Raw genomic sequence first — 22895 nt, 5'->3', positions numbered from 1 at the left:
TTAGGTTATAAGAAATTCTTATACGCTCTTAAAAGACACCAACTCTTTCTTATTTTTTCACTTCTATTGAACGTATCCTCATTTTATTATGAAAATGAATTAACTGATGATACATCAACTCGTTAGAAGCTTGTGAATTTGTGATCTAGGTAACTTCATTTTTTTTCTAATTAAAAGATTAAATCACCCATCAGCTTAACAAGTTAATACACATACTTTATTAAAATTAGTTTTGGGGGTCAAATCCATTTTAGCCGTTGTCAAAGAGAATGTAAGACAATCTACCAACTACCACAGAGTGTACGCAACGAACCCTTCAAATTTGTGAAACGCTAAAACAATTCAACTTCTAGAATTAAGACTACCAAATTGGCTGCTAGATACGAAAACAAAATCCTTTTTCATTTTCAGGATTTTTTAAAAAATTTTGTAAAAAATATGGAAATAGAAAACATAATTTTATTATTTATGCAGTTTTTTTTTTACAAAATTTAAAAAACAGAAAATAATAAAAATAAAAATACAAATTAAATACACATTTTTTTATATTAAAATTTAAAAAAATATATTTTTTTAAAAAATTAACAATAGCACCATTTCATTTTATTTTTATCTAAAACAAATGAGCTGCTATCATTTTAAAATTATTTTCACCAATTTATAATGTATTTGGCATCTACAAACTGCTAATATTGTAGATTATGATCTCATCTGATTAGCATAGTTAGCGGGTAAATGATCTGGAGTGAAACAATGCTTCAAAAATATAATTTAACTTATAATTAAATTCAATTAAATAAATTTAATTTTAGTATGGCTAGAAGAATTCTGAAAAGGGTAGTAGAGCCAGTGAAGAAATGAAGTTTTGTGCACTTTTTTGTGACGCTGTTCACAGTTTCAGCCTGCCATAAACTCCCATTCTCACGAAAGCCGAGGCTTCCACTCTTTCTCTCTCTCGATTAGCTTCGGATCCGAAGCAACCAACGACGCCGTTTCAGCTTCTCTTCTTCGTCTTCTTCACAATTCCTATTCCGATCCCTCATCGCTTCTCTCTAATTCGCCGCCGATTATATTTTTCCGATGGCGACTGAGCAGTTAATGTCCGACGGCGGCGCCCACCGTTACTTCCCTATGAAACCGGAGCAGCCGCCGTCTCCTCCGGCGGCGGCGGAAGAGATGTCGTCTGTTCCATCTTTCCGACATGGAGGCGCCGGCGAGGCTACTCGGATTTTCGACGAACTTCCGAAGGCCACCATCGTCTCCGTCTCTCGCCCTGACGCCAGCGACATAAGCCCTATGCAGCTCTCTTACACCATTCGGTTTCAGTACAAACAGGTACATCGCAATCTCTCTCTCTTCGTGATTCTGCTTATGTTGTTAAATTGCACACTGAAAATTCGGTTATAGCAAGCGCTGAAGATGATTGTGTGAACTGAAAGCAAGGGACAGGATACGGAATTAGTTCGAGTATTTCAATCTAATTGCATTTCTATGCTGGTTATCATATGTGCTTATGAATTAGGAAACTGAACAGAGGTTTTAAATTTAGCAATGGTTTGACTCTTTTGACTTCAGAGTTGACAATGCTTTGCTGCAATTTGTATATTTTGCATTGTTTTGGAATTCATTTGTTTTCTCCAAATAACGGTTACTGTTAGTTATATCTCTGGCCTTTCAGTTTTTGTTTTAGCTGAAAATAGTTTTACACCTTTGGTTTGATGATTGTGTTTTAAAGTTTGTTCGCAGTTGCCAGTACTGCCTTGTCTTTCAGTATAATGTTTGGGGGCCATAGTGTGGGAACCATAGGGAGCCATAACTTGTTTCTTTTTTTTATAGCTATTTTTAATGCATTTGTTTCTTTATTTTGTATTCCTTAATTATTGCTGAAATAAATGGATAAATAAGGAAATAAGGTAACTTTTGTGTTATTATTTCCCTAGCATTACTCTTTCTTTCATTGTAAAAAGAATCGTGGTTTTTCTGCGTATTATTATTTATTTTATTCGATCTTCCTTCCTAAAGGAGTATACTTATTTAGATCTCATTTTTGTTCCAGTTCAAGTGGGAGCTAGTGAAGAAAGCTTCTCAAGTATTTTATTTGCATTTTGCGTTAAAGAAGCGTGCCTTTTTTGAGGAAATTCATGAGAAGCAAGAACAGGTATTGGATCAGCAATGTTTTCTTAAGATGGATTTTTTTTATTGCTTATAAATAAATGCATTTGCAGAATTTTTTTTTTTTTGTATGCTATTTGTTTTGATGTAATGTTCACTGAAAAATTATATTAAAGGTTAAAGAATGGCTTCAAAATCTAGGAATAGGAGAGCACACTACTATGGTGCATGATGACGATGAAGCTGATGATGAAACATTTGCTTCACATGCTGATGAATATGCAAAAAACAGGTGAACCCCCACCCCACTGGCATGCAACTTTTGTTGGCGCACTTTTACAATATCAATATGCTAATTTGTCGTCGTAATTTCCTGTAATATGAAATTTGGTCCAGAGATGTTCCATCTAGTGCTGCTCTACCAATTATACGACCAGCCTTAGGTAGGCAGCAGTCTGTGTCAGACAGGGCAAAGAGTGCAATGCAAGGATATCTGAATCACTTTTTGGGAAATATCAGTATTGTTAACTCTCCAGAGGTATGCTTTGCGCATGAGCCTTTAACCACTGATGTTAATCATGTCATAATCTTGTTACACTGTTATCGATTCATTGTTGAGGTTTTAGTGCATATGGCATCTATGGTCGGATGAAAGATATAAATAAATTCCTACAATTGGATTTATTAAAGGAGGGACTATGTGTTGATTTGTTAATTTAAGTATTTAACATATGAAATGAAGTCAGTTAACATCATCCTTGGGTTGATTGTGTCAGTCATAACAACTTACAATGGGGCCTTTATGGTGAAACAAATATAAGTAGAATAATAGATATAGGAGCTATGCAAATTGTTTAAAAAGATAAAATCCAGGAGTTACAAGTGTAAGTATAGTACTGGATACGGGGCCTATATCTTTAAAACATAATAGTCAATATTTAGTCATGCTCTTCTTGCATGCTCCTGTTTCAGTGCTCTGAAATTGGTTGACATCTAACATTCCTAAAGTAGGAAAAAAAAAATAAAATAAAAAGGAAAATTAGAACTCTGTTTCTTTGCTACTCTACCACTGTGGAGTCTGTTGATTTTGGATAGTGCACTAGTTTCATTAACAGGTAGCCAGATGCATGATGATGATACTGTTTTTGGTTGACGATCAGATGCACTTGGCCTAAATTGTGGAACCTGTTCGCATGACCTTAGCTTTTCAGCAAAAAATTTGCAGTTTTTTATTGATAAACAGAGATCATATATTTGGCAATTAGGGTTGCTTATCGTGGTTTCCTAATCCCTAGAGTCCATGATTGTGGGAACCTAGTGCATTTGGGTTTTCCATTTCCTCTGCAGGAGTATTGATTATGACGTAGGAACTTATAGGACATATTTTAGTTTCATTTGAATTTTGAAGTCCATGACTATTTTCTTTCTTTCTTTCTTTTTTTAAATAATTATTGGTGCATTCCTCTGCTTTTGATGTCTTGTTGTATTTGCGTGCTAGTTTATGATCACTTGAAAATTGTTAAGAAGCAACTTTGTGTCATAGGTCTGCAAGTTTTTAGAGGTATCGAAGCTATCTTTTTTGCCTGAATATGGACCTAAGCTGAAAGAAGATTATGTAATGGTGAAACATCTGCCCAAAATTCCAAAGGATGATGATTCCAGAAAGTGTTGTACATCTAGCTGTTTTAGTTGTTGTAATGACAACTGGCAAAAGGTGACATTTCTTATTTTGAATTAGGTCAACGTGATTTACTTGTCTTGGTTTCTCTTGATAATATGTAAAATCTAAATGTTTTGCGTGCAACATTTCATCACTTCAAAGGAAGTCAGATTTGAATATACACATAACATATATAACCTATATAGCATGAGAAGTCAATAATACAGTAGCTGTGATAACTTGCTATGTATATCAAGAATATAAATCTTTAGGTATATTCTGTCCCATTTAAAACTGAATGAGAACTTCTAACTTAACATTATACTTTTTCCCCCAATATATTAGAAGTTTCTCATAAATAAGGGGTGAGCCTCGGCCCAATAACAGAGTCAATACTTTGAGACCTGATGGTCATTGTGTTTCAAATCCTAGAATCTACTTTTTGTTGTAGAGGTAAGGTTGTGTCTATCTACCTTCCTCAGACCTTGGAGCCTCATGCATTGCGCTAACGTTTTCTTTATTATTATTATTATTATTATTATTATTATTGTTATTTTCAGTTTCATTTTGAATTTGGGGCCAATTGGAGATGCAACATTGGTTATTTTGGAAAGTAAAAGCTTAGTTCGATAGGGGAAGTCCACTTTCTTAAGGAGTATAGATTATAGATGGTCGAATCATATTTCCTTATTGTTTGGTTTCTGAGAGAAAAATGTTTTGAGCAGGGAACCCTACCCATTTCTTAGCCAAGACATACCTCAACCCTCAGATGGGGCTGGCAGTATTCCTTACTATATGCTCCCAGCCTCCCATGTCAATCCCGGATCTCGCATCCGAACATCCTCAATGTTGGGATCCTGGGATATGGGATGGCTGGGCTATTCATTGCTTATTCGTCTTTGGTTCAAAGCATTGATATATTATTATTATTATTATTATTATTATTATTATTATTATTATTATTATTATTATTAATTTGACTTTTGCAATTATCAATTTCTTGTTTTCTACAGGTATGGGCTGTATTGAAACCTGGATTCCTGGCATTGCTGGCAGATCCTTTTGATAAGCAGCCCTTAGACATTATTGTCTTTGATGTGCTGCCTCCATCGGATGGGAATGGGGATGGTCGTCTGTCACTGGCTAGTGAAATAAAGGAACGAAATCCTTTACGCCATTCATTCAAGGTGAGAAGTTCTCCTTTATATCTCTTTTTCCATCAAATTTGTCATCCTCAGATGACAATATTTGCTCATATGACATGGATCTGGCCATAGAAAATGCTACAAATTTTTCAGTGTTTAGATGCGAAAAAGTTATCCAAGGACCAAATTTGTGGAGTAATCTAGCAGGCCATTTATCCAATAAAATTTCATGGATCAAATAGAGTCTATCCTAATATTTTTACTAGTTATTAACTGACTTTCTATGTTGCACCAATATGGATGAGTATTGGATATAGTATGATACAATATGCAAATATGACAATTTTATAGATAAAATTTGGATATGGTTATATATATAATCACAGTTTACATCACAAATAATTATGTATAAAAAATAAAAAATGATAATATAATTAGAGAAAAATAATTGATATGAACAAATTTATCTTCAATATTTCAAAGAATATAACTTCTAACATTTGATATTCAAAAAAGGAAAACTTTAGAGATATATAAAAAATATGAATGCAAAAGAATAATACAAGTATTGATATGAGATATAGTATTGATACTGATATGTTAACAATTTTGATGTATCTGCACATCAAAGCTGACTTGTTCATGTTATCAGATATCTGGTTGTACAGAGTTACATAGTTTTTGAACACTCGGCTTAATATTGTAGGTGACTTGCGGGATCCGGAGCATTAGAATTAGAGGGAAAAGTAGCAGTAAAGTTAAAGATTGGGTAGCAGCAATTAATGATGCTGGACTTAGGCCTCCTGAAGGCTGGTGTTATCCTCACCGCTATGGGTCATTTGCTCCTCCAAGAGGCTTAATTGAAGATGGTAGTCAAGCCCAATGGTTCGTGGATGGGCAAGCAGCATTTGATGCAATTGCTTCTTCAATTGAGGATGCAAGATCAGAGGTTTGAAAAATGATTCATCATCAGCATTTCATGATATATCTTTTTTCTTTTTCTTTTTCCTATTTTTTTTTTATCAACATGGAAAAATGATTATCCTCAAATTTCTGTTCAATGATTGAAAAATTCCCAAAGATATTCATCTGTGGATGGTGGGTATGCCCAGAACTGTATCTCAGGCGACCTTTTGACATTCATGCTTCATCAAGACTTGATAATTTGTTGGAAGCAAAGGCTAAGCAAGGGGTTCAGGTAACCTTTAACGGGAACTATTTTCAGTTTCCACAATGCCTTGGCAGATTTACTTAAGAAACCATAGTTCTTAATAACCTTTTTTTATTGAGTTCTTCAAATTGTAAGAGATATTTGGACACATTGCAAGGATTTTTGCATGTTGTTGGGTCTTAGATTTCATTGGCATTCATTGTGATGAAGTGTGTCGATTGGCATGAATGCTTTTATTTGTTACTTGTTAACACAGATTTTAGATTTATATTCTTCTTTACAAAGAGTTAGCTCTTGCTTTTGAAAATCAACAATGTCTATCAATTAATTGTATTAGTTAGTTTATTGTGATTATTCTCGATTGTATTGCATGACACCTAAGATTAAACGTTTTTTAATTGCTTAGGTTTCATAGTAGTGCGATGATTGCTTGAATGCTTTTATTTGTTAATGCAGATCTACATTCTTCTGTACAAAGAGGTGGCTCTTGCTTTGAAAATCAACAGTGTCTATAGCAAGAGAAAGCTTCTTAGCATTCATGAGAACGTGAGGGTACTACGCTATCCTGATCACTTTTCTTCTGGTGTTTATCTATGGTATGCATCTTCCCAAATACGGCTTTCTTCCTTTTGTTTTATGATTTTTGTTTTCTTCCAAGCAAGTATCAAACCATAAAGCATACTAAGGATTTTATGTTTCCTATGTTCCCATGATTATATTCAGGTCTCACCATGAAAAACTGGTCATTGTCGATAACCATATTTGCTTCATTGGAGGACTGGATTTGTGCTTTGGCCGTTATGACTCATCTGAGCATAAAGTGGGGGATTGCCCTCCTCTAATCTGGCCTGGAAAGGACTTTTATAACCCTAGGTGAGTTTTGTCAATAGAAAATAAAAATTACAAAGGAGCTCTGTAAAAGTCTATTTGACCATGCTATGTAATTGTTAGAAGCTTCAAGTTAGTTAAAGCAGAATTACAGAAAATAATTCTGATTTTTGAAGATTGAAATGGTTTCCTGGAGACTGAAGGTTATATTTTTATATTACATTAGAAATTAGAGTAACAATCTGCTGTTAAAGAAGAACTTGGTGACTGATGCTTCTCTTAAGGAGCAAAAGCAGATACCAAAATTGATTTTTTATGACTATATTTATTATGGATTATGGAACTATTATGAAATATAGAACTTAAGATTTTGGATTATTAGTTATGATGCTCAATACATGGTTTCTCTTGATTTTCTCGTCTGGGATGCGACGAGATCCGGGATTGACTACTATGATTCAAACTCATTTGGTTGCTTTATATACGTCACTCCTCTCTATTATAATAGCATAAGAATACAACATAACTAAATTAGTATGTTTCACCATTGATGTGTTAATATATTATTATAACTTTTTATTCATATTTTATGGGCTATCATTTTTTTGTGGGATTGAATTCACAGATTTATTTCAATTTTTCCAGGGAATCTGAACCTAATTCATGGGAAGACACAATGAAAGATGAATTGGATCGTAGAAATTATCCTCGTATGCCTTGGCATGATGTTCATTGCGCCCTTTGGGGACCACCTTGTCGTGATATTGCTCGGCACTTTGTTCAAAGATGGAATTATGCAAAGGTTAGGCTCATCTGAAATCAATTAATTCATCTTGGTCTTACATCTATTATCCTAATTGGAAATCTTGTTTCTTTTTCCCCATATCAGAGGAATAAAGCTCCGTATGAGGAAGCAATACCTTTACTTATGCCTCAGCATCATATGGTTATTCCACATTACTTGGGAAGAAGCACTGAGATGGAGATTGAAAACAATAATGCTGAGAATCATAGAGTCATCAAGAGAGAAGATTCATTTTCTTCATTATCCCAAGAACAAGATGTTCCTCTACTTTTGACTCGTGATGAGTCTGAAGGAGACCCCAAAATGAACGGGTTAAACTCATTCATACATCACGTTGATAAGCCAATAAAGGTCGGTGGTGGTCTTCCTTTTTCTTTTCGGAGGGTGAAAATTGAAGCTGTTGGTCAAGACACCCCAATGAAGGGCTTTGTAGATGATCTTGGATATATGCATTATGATGAGAAAAAGTCTCTGGATAGAGTGCCTCATGTTGAGCAACAAAGTACTGGTCCAGAATGGTGGGAAACACAAGAGCGTGGTGATCAGGGAGATTTTGCAGATGAATCAGGGCAAGTTGGCCCTCGTGTTTCCTGCCGTTGTCAGGTACATTGTACTCGTATTGCTGTCAGAAAGCTACTTAAATATAATATTGTCGATAACTATCACATTTTGTTTCACCTGTTATGTAAGTCTTTGTGATTAGATTACTATAGGATATGTGTCATTTGATCTATGTAGTCTATCTCATGGAAAAAGCTTGGGGTGGCAGTTGTTGTTGTATATTTTTCAGATGATAATTGACCAAAAGTGTCATTAAAATTTGGAAAATGCTTCATCATGAAAGTTGTTGACTTTGATCCTTTGTTTTCCCCGAAGGACCAAAGCCTCCTGGTAGGTGGGTAATTTTCATATCTTACTGGATGCTCAGCTCTCATGTAGATGAACATATGATCTTTTGCATTCACTTTTTTGCTCCTCTCACTTATTATATTGTTTTATTGACACTAGTAGTTTTTTATGCCAATAAAATTGCTTTTATTGATAGGTTATTAGGAGCGTCAGTCAATGGTCTGCTGGAACAAGCCAAACGGAAGAGAGCATACACAATGCCTATTGCTCTCTTATTGAAAAAGCAGAACACTTCATCTACATTGAGGTATCAAATGCGCTTCTTCTTTTTACCATATCTCCATAGACTGTAATACTCGTTTTTGTTGATGGTTATCAAGATGATGATACAAAAGTAGTCTTGCTTTATCTATTATTGAATTTTTTTTATAAGCTTTGATTATATTGACAATAAGAAAAGAAATGGTTAATAATTACTTGGGTTCCCATACAATTGTTTCATACAGTAACTGAAGTGCAGTTGTTTTAAACATTTGAATTACTATCCTGTTTCTATGTAATATCTAATGTCTCAGGCTCTGGCTCCAATAGCTTTCCACGCTCTTACTCATGCTTAACTTACACGTGGTTTATACCATGTTTGTTACATAGTACAGTTTCAGAAATAGAAGCTTTTTGCACTTCATTGTGTAGGCCAAAATAGAAGCCTTATGCACATGCAAACACATAAATGATGGTTCCTTATTTATACTATTTGGAAAAGAATTTAATTTTGATGCACTGTTTGTTTAAAGAAGTTTTACACATGCATTGAATTATATATCATCATGTCAGCAAAATAACTATTTTTTCACCAAGTTCCGCTTGTATGGTTATCCAAAAAGATGAATGCAATTTGTGTAAAATATATTTTCACCTTCATTGTATCAAAATTAAACTCAAAAAAAGGAAAAATGAATTCTGATGCTTGGTTTATATTTCACTTTTCCTTGAAAAACTCAAGTTTGAAATTTTTTGTTAAACAGAAACTTTTGCCCCTTTTTTAATCTAAAAATATGTCGGGGAACAGATAAAAAATATTGGGACTTTCTCTTTAGACTTATATTGCAGGTACCCCTTCATGTTTGAAATATCATATAGTTGAACACCTTTGTTAATAACAATACTAATATTCATCAAACTTGTCAATTTAAGCAATATTATGTCTTCCCTCCCCCTCTTTCTTCAACTTTGATGAACAGCTTTGATAATTCTTGGGGAATTTTTTCCAGAATCAATTTTTTATCTCAGGTCTTTCTGGAGATGAAATGATTCGGAACCGTGTTTTGGAAGCTTTGTATCGACGGATTATGCTAGCATACAATGAAAATAAATCCTTTCGGGTTATCATTGTCATACCTCTCCTACCTGGCTTCCAGGTTATAATCAATTTTTTTTTTCTATTTCAGCAATGAGAGAATTGTTTCTTTATTATGACTGTTGGACTTCTGTGTTATATAGGGGGGTCTTGATGATAGTGGTGCAGCATCTGTGAGAGCAATAATGCACTGGCAGTATCGAACCATTTGTAGAGGGCAGAATTCTATATTACATAATCTTTATGAACTTCTTGGTTCAAAAATACATGACTACATCTCTTTTTTTGGCTTGAGGTCTTATGGTAGACTTTTTGACGGTGGTCCTGTAGCAACCAGCCAGGTTGGTATTCTTTTGTTTCTATTGTCTTGTACACTAAAGTTGTTCCAGTCAGCAGTCAGCTTAATGATATGAGCATTTTGGCAGGTGTATGTTCACAGTAAAATCATGATTGTTGATGATCGCATAAGTTTGATTGGATCTGCTAATATTAATGATAGGAGCCTGCTTGGATCTAGAGATTCTGAGGTAAATTTTCATGTTTTTTTCGCTTGGGTATTCTATATGATTTTGTGTTGAGGTTAAAATTTACTCCCTGCCTTTCTTTATCCAAAAAAAAGGTTTACTACCACACTCTCACACTTCCTCTCTACCTTAGTTCGTCAACGAAAATCATCTAAAGAAACAAAAGATTTGAATGGATGGAGTAGTAATATATTGCATTTAAATGCCAATCAAATAGTTTAACTACAAAATTTGATGCTTTATAAGGGTCAACTTGTGTTTAGGTAACAGTCACTTAGGTTACAAAATTTGAAGGGATGAAGTAGTCGTATATTCCATTTAAAAGCAAATCAAATAGGTTAATTACAACAATTTGATCCTACGGTCAATTTGTGTTTAGGTACCATTTATTTAGGACACAAAAACCCAATGAGCTCTAGTAGAGCAACTCTTTAGGAGTGCCCATGCTTCAGAGGTGGGAGGACTGCAAAAATTTCACTTCCCAGTTTGAGTACATAATTAACTTAGTCTTCTTCATATCTAATTGTTGAAAAGATGATTTCGCTTTTGTTGTTGTTCTTATTACCCTGCATACTTTCTATCACCATTGAACATTTTAAGTTATCTATTGATATGCACAACTGTTGCATCACTGGATTTTCCTTTAATTGTTACACGTGGGTTTCAGATTGGAGTAGTTATAGAAGACAGAGAGCTCATTGGTTCTTATATGGATGGAAAGCCTTGGAAAGCAGGAAAGTTCTCCTTGACTCTCCGTTTGTCATTATGGTCTGAGCACTTGGGTCTACCAGCAGAAGAGGTTAGTGTCTTAACATTCTGTGACTACATAAGAGTATGTTTTGGTTGGGGATAAAGATGTCGTGCAAGTTATTATGAATGACATTTACAAATGAAATTTATCCATGTAAACTGCACCACATTTTTACCCCAGACCAAACATGCTCATGTCGTGGTGTCATGGTGTGCCTGATTGTTGAATATCATTTTAATATCATTGTTTACAGGTCAATCAAATAATGGACCCGATTATTGAATCATCTTACAAAGATATTTGGATGGCAACAGCAAAGGTAAGAAGGAAATATAAAATTTTTATATAAATAGCAGTACTTTGGAATGGTATATATTGTTAATTTATTATAAAGATTACTTTTGGATGGATATTTCTTTGCGTAAAATTTATTCATTTAAACATATTTTGTTGTTTTGAGAATATCATTTAGTCTTCCAATGATGTTTTTGATTAATTGGATTAGAAATGATATTTCAATAAGAATACTGATAATTGTTCTTGGATACATTTTACAGACAAATACTGCAATTTACCAGGATGTCTTTTCTTGTGTACCTAATGATCTAATCCACACCAGGTATATTCAGTGATGGTTTTCATCTTTGGGTGAATCTTCTCCTATGTGTTTTGTCCTAACATGAATTTGACACCTTTTTTGTTTGTGCAGACTTGCTTTCAGACAGAGTGTAGCCTTTTGGAAAGAAAGAATTGGTCACACAACCATTGATTTAGGAATAGCGCCGCAAAAATTAGAATCCTATCATGATGGAGATATCAAGAGCACTGATCCATTGGAGAGATTAGCATCAGTGAGGGGTCATCTTGTTTCTTTTCCTTTGGAGTTCATGTGCCAAGAAAGTCTAAGACCTGGTTTCAGTGAAAGCGAATATTACGCCGCTGCTCAAGTTTTCCACTGAGTAACACGTGTTCATATATTAAAACATCGTTGAGTACAGTTTTTTTTCATTCGATTTTTATTTTTTTCTCCCCGCAGGATTTGCACTATATTATTTGCAGAATGCCTTTTTTTATTCCAATTCTGCAATGGAAGGGGGAAGATCCAACGATATATTGTAAAGAATGTAAATTGTAACTTCGTTGTAAAGAAATATTATTCAGTTTTATTTTTACAGGAAAGAATATCAGAAAGAAAGAAAAAAACATTTTTGCTTTCTTAATAATACACATCCATTGATAAGTTGGTTCTATTGCTTTAATTCATTCCTGCCCACACATTATCATTTATCAATCCCGTCAAGGTTGGAGCCATTTTTGTCAAAATCTTTTTTGAACTATTCTGAGTAGGAATCTTAACTCTTCCAGAATACACGTGTGACCTGAAGATAAAGGTTCAGTCATTATTATTTATTACACAATAATGATCACATAGCAATCATGCGTGTCAGCCTTCCCCATAAAGCAACCCAAGCCATGAATTCGTTCTTAGTTTGTTAACCTATTCCATTCTAAGTAATAAAAAAATATGATATCATGTGGCCACTTGTTTGACCTTGACATCCTAGGGCCTTTTTTTTTGTTAGAGCGGAGTTAATATGAATACAGACCAAACTAAAGATATTAAGCATAACAAACATTTTGTTCTTTAAAATTTGTACAATCTTTATTTATTGTCAAAATCTTTATTGTATATTTTTGTACATATAAAATATATATATTCTAATATATTAATAAAATATAATATTAGAATTATTAAAATAGAAAATATTGCTTTTTATGAATATATATAATATTTTATATATTAAATTATGAATATATTTAATAAAATTAAATGAAATAAATATATATTATAGTTAAAAAAAACTCCAAAGTCTACTTTTTTGTAGATCACGGTAAGAGAAAGAGAAATTTCTAATATTTTTTCTATTTACTTTTTCGATATTTTTATCTATCTATCTATCTATCCGAGTAATTAATATTAATTAAAATATTTTAATTAATATTAAATAAAATAATAGAAATAATAAGAGAAGAGACTGTAAGTGAAAAGTCTTACAACTCGAAAAGACTAATCCGTCACGGATCGGAGTTTCATTTAAGGTCTACTGCTGGCCAATGGGAGTTACTACATGCACAAGGCGGGTTTCAAAACACAATACTTACTTAAGTGAACGAGTGAGCTGACTATTCGACCAATCCAAGTTGGTTATCCTAGGGCCTTCTAAAACCATCTTTGCCATTAGATAGCATTGTGTTTGGTACATATCATAAGGGATGTGTTTCAGAGAAATATTACGTGGTGTTGTCATCTGATTGAGTCTCCATATTAGAATATTTCATTCTACTTGAAATTGTACTTAATCAAAGATTGAAGATCACTTAATTTAAAGCTAACCACTAAAATACAATCTGATTTCGTTCACAGAATTTTAATTTAGTCATTACTTTTCTGTCAAGTTGCGCGCTATAGCAAAATATATTTGTTAAATACCGACCTCGTACAAAACGGATTTGTAGAAACTATATATATTTATTTCAAGGAGCTGTAATTGTTTATTCTAATGCAACTTTTTATTTATATTATGTTTAAATCACAAGAGTTGGAACTCAAATCACTACGAATATAATAAACCAGAATTACAGGAATTTATCAATGAGGTGACATTACCATTTATCAGTTGACATGTGCATTCTTCTAAATCGCGGTTCTTCTACGCATCAAAACACTATGAATTGCGAATTAAATCATCTTAGATATCATCAATAGAAATGGTGATAATCTGTCATTTGGACAAAGTATGAAGCGGCAATCACGAAAAGTGTTAAAAAGAGGTAGAATAAACAAACAAATTCACAAGAAAATAAATACTAGTAAAGAGATGAGGTGGTGGAAGGGCAGTGTCCGATTGAAAAGAACAAAAACTTGTATTTTGAGTTATGCTAATAATGGACTTAAGTATTTTGTATAAGTATTATATATCGAAATAATATATAGAAAATATTTATTCTGACATACCATATATTTGATAAAATATCATATTGTTATCTATTCTTCTATCCGAAATATGATATACAATATAACTATGAAACAAACATGTCTACCACTCGACTAAGTAACGTTGGTTTATACAAATTAAGTTGCGGCAATATTTTTTTTTTGGTCTCCCACAGTATCCCCCAACCCGACAGGCCAAAAACTAATCCGCCACGGTACTGAGTTCCATTTAAGGGTTTGTCGCTGGCCAATGGATTGCTGCATGCACAAGGCGGGATTCGAATCCCCCGACGCTTACTTAAGCGGACTAGTGAGCTAACCACTAGACCAACCCAACTTGGTTAGTTGCGACAATATTTAATTACTACTTTGGACCCTTAAAGTTGTTAACCTTATGTTAACCATGACGTTTGATCATCTTTATTTTGCCCAAAAAGCCCATGTGTTGTGTACTTTATGATGGCCGAAGCAAATTAAATGGTTGCTATGGTAATAAGACGAGCCTTACATTCACATTGTAAGTTACAAGAAATAAAGTCACGTCCGTACACCTACTTGTGCTTGCAATTTGGCTTTAATGGGGTGTTGTAAGTAACACATAACTTCACAGAACCATCTCTTAGTTCCTCAAGTTCTGGCATGTGCTAGGAATTGCTTGTGGCCAATTCCAATCTCAGGCATATATATAATATAACATACCCTTTTTGTTTACTACTTTTGAATGATCAAATTTCATGTCAATTCTTTTTTCATCTTAATTATTACTTCGGGTTGAGTTAGGAAGCTATAGCAAATATCATATTCTCAAGGTTCTTTTCTTTTCTAAATGATATGTAACATGCTTATTTTCCTTTATTACACTTGTCATGTCACATATTTATCATGTTCATCTCTTGAATAACAAGTAAACAATTTATATACTCGCTCATCATTCTTATCTTTGTGTAGTAGATGGTTGTTTTTTGAAGCTTCAACTAACTTCTTTTCAATCTTTGCATTTCTAGCTACAACAAGATATATAGAAACATTAATAAGGATCAAATATTTTTGTTTTGGCAGTGTGTTGCAACTTTGATTGGAATGTAGCAGCAGCCATGGTTCTTTTTCCATCTCTTCTCAATGGATTTGCAAGAAAGAAAAGTTGTCCAAACGATGATGACAATGATGAAAGGAAAGCCGTGAAAGCACTCGCGAAGGAAGCAAGGAAGAATGGCTTGTTATTGAGTTCATCAGGAACTGTTAAGTCTTCCAAGGCCAACAACTTTGCCTCAGTTTTCACAAAGAAGGGCCAGAAAGGAGTCAATCAAGATCGCCTCATTGTTTGGGAGGTATGAGAACATTCTTAAAGTTGAAATTTTGCCTTTACAAGCATAAATTGGACATAAACTTTTAAGAGGGTGTTTGTGACTTTTGATTTTGGAGGTGAAGTAGGGAAAGGAACGCTTTTTATGTGTAAATTGTAGTCTTGTGACTCTTCGTTCATAACAAGAAAAATAGGATTAGGATTAGGATTAGGATCACATAGTCTTTGTGTAAGGATCGAGATATGAGGTTGTTGCGATTCTCCTTGCTATAGACCGACAATTCCCCAAGAAAATATTTCTGTAAAGACTTCAACGCTCAAGTTAAGAAGTGCTCGAGGTATTAGGATCAGGAGTTATGTGGTGATCAATTCTGTCTTGGATCTCATAGTCCATGTCCTTAAGAGTTAACACAATTCCAACTTGCAAACGCACCCTAAAGAATTTGATTAGCATGGAACATGACATAATGTTTCTAAATTTAATAATTTGTTCCTGTTGCTAGGAATTTGGTTGGCAAGAAGACATGATATTGTGTGGAGTTTTTGATGGACATGGCCCTTGGGGACACTATGTGTCCAAAAGTGTCATGAAACTTGTCCCTGCCTCTTTGCTATGCAATTTGAAGGAAAATCTTGCTGCAACATCTCTTGACCTGAATTACAAGATGGAAGCAGATAGGAGGAACCACCATGAATTTGACATATGGAAGCAGGCATGCATAAAGACTTGTGCTGCTGTTGATCATCATCTAAAGCAGAATACTGGGATTGATTCCTTTCAAAGTGGTACTACAGCTTTGACAGTTATCAAACAGGTTTACCTATCTTCAATTTACTTTCATTTTTTTCATATTTATAAAACTAAAATGATCAATTTTACCTTATAGATAGGTTAATTTCTGTTTTCTACTAAAAATACATTGATTGGTTACATAGTCTAAAATGTGTACACCATGCCCTAAAACTTTGTACTCTGTATATCATCTCTACTTTTTATTTCTTTTATAAATTATTATTACTTTTTACATTTTCCAAAACATTTTGATGGTATAAAATTCTTGTGGAGAAAGAACTTGAGTTCCATTGGAACATATAAAAATTCTCATTTACCTATACACATCATAACAGACCCATCTATATTTATAGTTTAATATTAATGAACATTTGAAAATATATAAATCTTGACAACATATATATATCTATGTCATGTCAATGTGCCTGAAGTTTGTGTGACTAATGTTTCAGGGTGAAGATCTGATTATATCAAACTTGGGAGATTCAAGGGCAGTATTGGCAACAACTTTAGATGGTGGCACACTAAGTGCCCTTCAGCTTACAACTGACATGAAGCCAAATTTACCAAGTTAGTATGCTACATTCTACACTCTCATACATAATAACATAATAACAAGTGCTTATTATTATTTGGTTGTTTGGTAAATTCAGAGGAGGCAGAGAGGATAATGGAATCAAGAGGGAGGGTGTTTTGTCTAGAAGATGAGCCAGGAGTGTATAGGGTGTGGATGCCAAATGGTAAGACACCAGGACTTGCAATATCAAGAGCATTGGGTGATTATTGTGTCAAGGATTTTGGACTAATCTCTGTGCCTGAAGTCACTCAAAGGAAGCTAAACTCTAGAGATCAATTTCTCATCTTGGCTAGTGATGGGGTATGCATGCTTGCTTTAATAATTATGCACCTTATTCTATGTCTCTCATCAATCATACAATGCCTTTTTTTTTTAATATATGTCAATATTTTAGTTATTATATTTACATAAAAACATTTTTACATGGAAAAATACTTGATACTACATATACATGTACACATGTCATATCAACTCCCGGAATTTATATGAAGTGTGTAAGCTGATTAATTGTTTTTGCATAAAATTAAAGGTATGGGATGTAATTTCGAACCAAGAAGCAGTGAAGATCGTTGGTTCAAGTGAAGAGAAAGGAAAAGCTGCCGAGAGATTGGTGAAATGCGCTAAGCATGAATGGAAGAGGAAGCGAAGAGGCATTGCCATTGATGACATCTCAGCTATCTGCCTCTTCTTTCAGCCCCATAATAACTTTCTCACATCACCATCATATACTGTATAGTCATGTTAGCACACACTTTTAATAAGAGTATATATCCATTTTGGTCCTCAAAGAATTTCTGACTGGACACTTTAGTCCCTAACTAAAATTAATTACTCGATTGGTCCTTAACAATTAATTCCGTCAGTCACTTAGGTCCTTTACTCCGTTAACTCTAACGGAGGACAAAATAGTCCCTAACAATTCTAACAGGGGACAAAATGGTCCCTGACAATTCTAACAAGAGACAAAATAATCCCTGACCCCTTTATTCGAAAACGATACTGTTCTTCTCCAATTTTTATCATATCTCGCATAACCCTAATATTCATACTCTCATTCTTCACCTTCACAGTCTTCTTTTCCATCTTTTCCTTCATCCTCTTTAGCTCCAAGATTAAGCCATGGTATAATTGTCACACGTGTCGCACCTATCTCAACATGTCATGGACCACACACATCCTAAATCCTTGTGACTGGTACATCCACCTCCTCTGCAGTTCACCCACCAAAAGCATCTATTTCCACGTCTTCGATAACATCACCTCCAACCCCGACATGTCCACGACATCCTCAAGACCATGTTCCACAACTACTCCAAGGGCACGCCTTTCTCCACTCTCCGGCAAGCAATTTAAATTATTGGATATTAGGACATCATGAGAAGATTCTCCTTCGACATCATATGCAAATACTCATTTAAGTGCTTCATTCCTTCTTTTCCAGAGTCCAAGTTGGCAGACAGTTTCAACCTCGCATCCAAGCTATCAGTACAACGAGCAATGTCGCCGTTGCCCTCATATGAAAACTGAAGCGATTACTGAACATTGGTTTGGAGAAGAAACTGAAAGAAGCGATTGGAGTGGTGGACAATGTGGTCATGGAGATGATAGGGCAGAGGAGGAGGGAGATGATAACGACGACGACGGGTCTTAACAAATCAGACTTGCTGTCTAGATTCATGGGATCCGTCGAAAACGATAACTAGTTGAGAGACATAGCATTAGTTTCCGAGTATGAATTGGTTGAGAATAAGTTGAAGATTTTTTTCTTGTAAACATTAAATTTATAGAGTGTGCATAGTGTGGTTTGAAGTTACAGTATTAGAATGCTAATGTTATGCAAGATATGATAAAAATTGGGAGAGAACAGTGTCATTTCCGAATAGAGGAGATCAGGGACCATTTTGTCCCCTGTTAGAGTTGTCAGGGACTATTTTGTCCCCCGTTAGAGTTAACGGAATAAAGGACCTAAGTGACTGACGGAATTAATTGTTAAGGACCAATCGAGTAATTAATTTTAGTTGAGGACTAAAGTGTCCAGTCTAAAATTCTTTGAGAACCAAAATGGGTATATACTTCTTTTAATAATAAGTCTATCAATTTTGAACTGTGTTCTTCTATGTATCATGCTGTCATAGTGTAATATGAAGCTATTTGTCTCCAATAAAATCACAAGCTTCTCTTATCGTTTTTGCCAGAATATATTTTTGTAATACTTTTCCTGACCAATACAAATCATCTGATACTGAATTGACCAAAAACACCCTAATAATATCGCGAAATGACCAATCCATCCACGAGGTATGTGGCATTGCTGCTATAGGCTTTTGACTTTTGTGTTCAATGTGAAATCGTGAACTACAAGCAGTTTTCTCTGCTGCTATGAACGCCACCACCCTGCCACTGCCACTCCCACTCCCTCCGCTACTCACTTCACGCGCGTTTAACCAACGCGCAACCCTCTCCTTCTCCCTCTCACACTTCTCAACTCTTCTTTCTCTTCCAAACTGCAAACCATTTCTCGGCCAACTCCCTCCTTCCGCCGCCATGTCCACCGCCGCTCTCCGTTCACACTCTCCGGCAAGCCAACAACATCCTCTCACCGAACTCAACGACGAGTCGGACTTCGAGTCTCTCGTCTCTCCAGACGGTTACATATCGATCTGCGGATTCGGTTCTCTCCTCTCTGGTACGTCCAATCATCATAACCGTTTGTTGCCTTAACCGTTTTCGTAACCGCTGTATTATGAAACGTAGAGAGAAGCGCAAGAAGCACTTTCCCCGATCTGCTCAACTTCCGAGTGGCGAGGCTGAACGGATTCCGTCGCGTGTTCGCTCACGTTGCTCCGGTTTTCTTCGAGCGCGGCATCGCCAAACCAGAAACCATGGTTACTTCTCATCCCTTCTTAACTCGCCTCTTTGTTTTTCCTGAAAATTTAGAACGAAGGAAAAATGTTTGGTTTCTTTTTATACTCAAAATGAAAATGCATTATTACTATGTTTTCCATTTGAACGTACATGAAAATTGGTTGCTGCGGTTTGCGTTTGGACTGAATTTGTATTTTCTGTGTTGATGAAAACTTTATTAGGAGATTTCGAGCTTGAGTGTGGAGCCATGTGAAGGAGAAACACTTATTGTGACTGTTTTTGAGATCAGAAAATCCGAGGTATGGTGCTGTGTTAAATTTTTTGTTCTTTAATCATTGAATGCTTTGTTTTCGTTTTGTTTTGTGTTTGTGCTGTTAACTGAGCAAATGGAGCTAACATTTTATAGGGATGAATTGCCAGATTCCGGATTTTATCAAGAGGGAGGTTGAGTTTCGGTTTCTCGCTGTAAGATTCTGAGCATTGTTGCTATTGATGTCTTGATTGTTCTTGACAGTTGGTACTATTTTTCTGTGTAATGTGTCTTGTGATGTTCCTATACTTTGCGTCTTTAGGTTCTTCCAGAAATACTTGATGGCAAACCTTTTGATTTTCCAGCGGTATGTGGCTAAGCATAGAAATGACATTTTGTTGGTTATTTACATTTCAAAGATGATTGTATGATATGCATCGAATTTTTCTCAGGTCCTTTGTACCCGTTACAGCGACGAGGAGTTTCTTAACATTAGATGTAAAGGTGATTCCCTAATTCTCAATAACATTTTCCTTATTGAGGAATTTTGAAACTCTGGAAGGCTGGGTTTTGCTGCTGTTCGATGAATTTGTATGTTAAATCAATTTTTATAGCATACATGAAATGATCTTCTGTATGCTTTCTTTGGTTTCTTTTTCTTCAGTTGTGTATGCTTACGCTGATTCTCGCAGGAAGTAAGGAAGTATACTTTCAGCAATATGGACGATGGAATATCGATAAAATTTGGAGAGATGATGTCTTCCCTTGCCGTGTTTATCTTAGGCACTGGTATGCACTTCTTGGTCCAACTTTATTATTTATAACTCTTTGAAATTAAAGAGGAGATAATGTAAAATCAGCAGCACATGTCTGGGTTTCTGGTGCTATTGTCTTCTGGTCAAATCATCCTTGTTGAGAGAAACACTGATGTATCCAATTCAAATTTATTTTTAGGTGACAATTCCATGAAATGGATTGCTTCATAACAGAAACTTCAAATTCTCTTTCTAATTTGTAGTTTCCTTTTGATTTTGAGTGACCGTTTGATGCATCCCTCTTAAATAGTCGCTTACCTTTTCAACTTGTTTTCGAGCTAGGAAAGCATTGCTTCTAGAATCTAGAAAATGAAATTACTACAATTGTTTGGTTACTCTCCCAAGACAATGAGATAAGAACATTAGGACAAAAATGCATTTGTAACACATCTCTACCATTCCATTTGTCTTTGTCCATTCAGTCCCATAACACCATCAAAACTCTGTTCATTTAAACCCATTCTACTACTACATTCCCCATATTCAAACGGTAATTATGAAATGTTTCTGCAGTGTACTGGCAGCAAAGAATCTTGGTGATACTGCATACGACAACTTTTTAGATCACACTTATCTTGCTGACCGTAAAACAACCATTCGTGAGTATTTGGCAACAACAGGATCTGGCATTATGGAAGAGGAGCCCCCAGAACCCCTCAAGTACCGCTATGGTGGTTGATAATATCCATTTTTACTGCTTAGATATCTCAACCTTAAGGGATGGAAGAAAGATGGACCAAACAATATGATACTTCTATAGAAAAGCATCACATTATTCAATAAGTCCAATTTTCTTAAGCTTCGAATAGAAAGCTGAAAGCACTGTATTATAAATGATAATTCACCGCAGCATGTATGGGAAAATTAACATCATTTGGAGAAATCTATGTTTCCTGTGTACTACCGTCTCTCTTCCCTTTTTTATTTAGGATTTTTCACTTAATTTAACATACTATTTTATTTATGTAAATTTTGTTTGTTTGTTTGAGTGTGACGACATAAATTGCAACAACCCAATTAGATTATTAAAAGAGTATATATTCATTTTGGTCCTCAAATAATTTCAAATCAAATACTTTAGTTTCCAATTAAAATTAATTATTCGATTAGTCTCTAACAATTAATTTCGTTAGTCATTTAAGTCCTTTATTCCGTCAATTTTAACGGAGGACAAAATAGTCCCTAACAACTCTAACAGGGGACAAAATAGTCTCTGATCTCCTCTCTTCAAAAATGACAATGTTCTCTCCTAATTTTCATTATATCTCGCATAACACTAACAATCTAACACTGTAATTTCAAGCTACACAATGCACACTCTACAACTTCAATGTTCACAAGAAAAAAAATCCTCAACTTGTTCTTAACCAATTCATACTCAAGAAACTAATGATTATGTCTCTCAACTACTTGTCGTCTTCGATGGATCCCATAAATCTAGACAGCAAGTCTAATTTGTCAAGACCCGTCGTCATCGTTGCCATCTCCCTCCACCTCTGCCCTATCATCTCCATGACCACATTGTCCACCACTTCGATCGCTTCTTTCAACTTCTTCTCCGAACCAATGTTCAGTAATCGCTTCAGTTTTCATATGAGCGACAATGGCGACATTGCTCGTTGTACTGATAGCTTGGATGTGAGGTCGAAGCTATCTGCCAACTTGGACTCCGGGAAAGAAGGAATGAAGCACTTCGTGTCTATTTCAAATGAGAATTTGCATATGATGTCGAAGGATAATCTTCTCATGATGTCCTAATGTCCAACAATCTATATTGCTTGCCGAAGAGTGGAGAAAAGCGTGCCCTTAGGGTAGTTGTGGAACTTGGTCTTGAGGATGTCGTGGATATTGTCGGGGTTGGAGGTGATATTATCGAGAACGTGGAAGTGGATGCTTCTGGTGGGTGAAGTGCAGAGGAGGTGGATGTACTAGTCACAGAGATTTAGGAAGTGTGTGGTCCATGACATGTTGAGGTAGATGTGACACGTGTGGCAATTACACCATCGTTTAATCTTAGAGCTAAAGAGGAGGAAGGAAAAGATAAAAAAGAAAACTGTAAAGGTGAAGAAAGAGAGTATGAATGTTAGGGTTATGC

General features: G+C 35.1%; 3 protein-coding genes across 6 annotated transcripts; all 3 read left to right on the top strand.

Annotated features, from left to right (window-relative positions):
- Positions 1–721: 721 nt before the first annotated feature.
- On the top strand, positions 722–12417 carry LOC130974015 (phospholipase D zeta 1-like). Of its 2 annotated transcripts, none has more exons than XM_057898726.1 (20): positions 722–1335; positions 2057–2158; positions 2289–2404; positions 2509–2650; positions 3656–3826; positions 4786–4959; positions 5624–5866; positions 5999–6115; positions 6545–6684; positions 6812–6961; positions 7562–7718; positions 7806–8324; positions 8767–8877; positions 9842–9988; positions 10071–10268; positions 10353–10454; positions 11119–11250; positions 11456–11521; positions 11760–11821; positions 11912–12417. In XM_057898726.1, the coding sequence occupies exons 1-20, from the start codon at positions 1081–1083 to the stop codon at positions 12159–12161; spliced, it is 3354 nt and encodes a 1117-aa protein (XP_057754709.1). In that variant the 5' UTR covers positions 722–1080; the 3' UTR covers positions 12162–12417. The 2 variants fall into 2 exon arrangements, with proteins under 2 accessions (XP_057754709.1, XP_057754710.1); XM_057898727.1 differs by having other exon boundaries at positions 1320–1335; positions 2314–2404.
- Positions 12418–14674: 2257 nt separating this feature from the next.
- Positions 14675–19036, top strand: LOC130976384 (probable protein phosphatase 2C 34). Of its 3 annotated transcripts, none has more exons than XM_057901234.1 (6): positions 14675–14784; positions 15257–15525; positions 16004–16315; positions 16746–16863; positions 16947–17170; positions 17400–19036. In XM_057901234.1, exons 1-6 carry the CDS (start codon positions 14775–14777, stop codon positions 17604–17606), a joined length of 1140 nt encoding a protein of 379 aa, XP_057757217.1. In that variant the 5' UTR covers positions 14675–14774; the 3' UTR covers positions 17607–19036. The 3 variants fall into 3 exon arrangements, with proteins under 3 accessions (XP_057757217.1, XP_057757218.1, XP_057757219.1); XM_057901235.1 differs by having other exon boundaries at positions 14685–14874; XM_057901236.1 differs by lacking the exon at positions 14675–14784 and adding an exon at positions 14884–15006.
- Positions 19037–19148: 112 nt separating this feature from the next.
- Positions 19149–21812, top strand: LOC130976385 (uncharacterized). Its single transcript, XM_057901237.1, has 8 exons — positions 19149–19556; positions 19625–19755; positions 19957–20034; positions 20156–20200; positions 20308–20352; positions 20438–20489; positions 20678–20774; positions 21314–21812. The coding sequence occupies exons 1-8, from the start codon at positions 19250–19252 to the stop codon at positions 21477–21479; spliced, it is 921 nt and encodes a 306-aa protein (XP_057757220.1). The 5' UTR covers positions 19149–19249; the 3' UTR covers positions 21480–21812.
- Positions 21813–22895: the final 1083 nt, after the last annotated feature.

Source organism: Arachis stenosperma, chromosome 4 (assembly GCF_014773155.1).
Source record: "Arachis stenosperma cultivar V10309 chromosome 4, arast.V10309.gnm1.PFL2, whole genome shotgun sequence".
NCBI lineage: Eukaryota > Viridiplantae > Streptophyta > Magnoliopsida > Fabales > Fabaceae > Arachis > Arachis stenosperma.
The sequence above is the reverse complement of the archived record's forward strand: the minus strand, read 5'-3'. Positions and strand labels throughout refer to the sequence as shown.

Bases quoted from the DNA above. Each gene is read 5' to 3' on its own strand.
- LOC130974015 (XM_057898726.1), top strand. From the start codon at position 1,081: ATGGCGACTGAGCAGTTAATGTCCGACGGCGGCGCCCACCGTTACTTC. The intron at 1,336-2,056 runs GTACATCGCAAT...TTTTTGTTCCAG, and splicing joins TTCGGTTTCAGTACAAACAG to TTCAAGTGGGAGCTAGTGAA. The intron at 6,116-6,544 runs GTAACCTTTAAC...TTGTTAATGCAG, and splicing joins AGGCTAAGCAAGGGGTTCAG to ATCTACATTCTTCTGTACAA.
- LOC130976384 (XM_057901234.1), top strand. The intron at 16,316-16,745 runs GTTTACCTATCT...CTAATGTTTCAG, and splicing joins CTTTGACAGTTATCAAACAG to GGTGAAGATCTGATTATATC. The intron at 16,864-16,946 runs GTTAGTATGCTA...TGGTAAATTCAG, and splicing joins CATGAAGCCAAATTTACCAA to AGGAGGCAGAGAGGATAATG.
- LOC130976385 (XM_057901237.1), top strand. From the start codon at position 19,250: ATGAACGCCACCACCCTGCCACTGCCACTCCCACTCCCTCCGCTACTC. The intron at 19,756-19,956 runs GTTACTTCTCAT...AAACTTTATTAG, and splicing joins TCGCCAAACCAGAAACCATG to GAGATTTCGAGCTTGAGTGT. The intron at 20,775-21,313 runs GTATGCACTTCT...ATGTTTCTGCAG, and splicing joins CGTGTTTATCTTAGGCACTG to TGTACTGGCAGCAAAGAATC.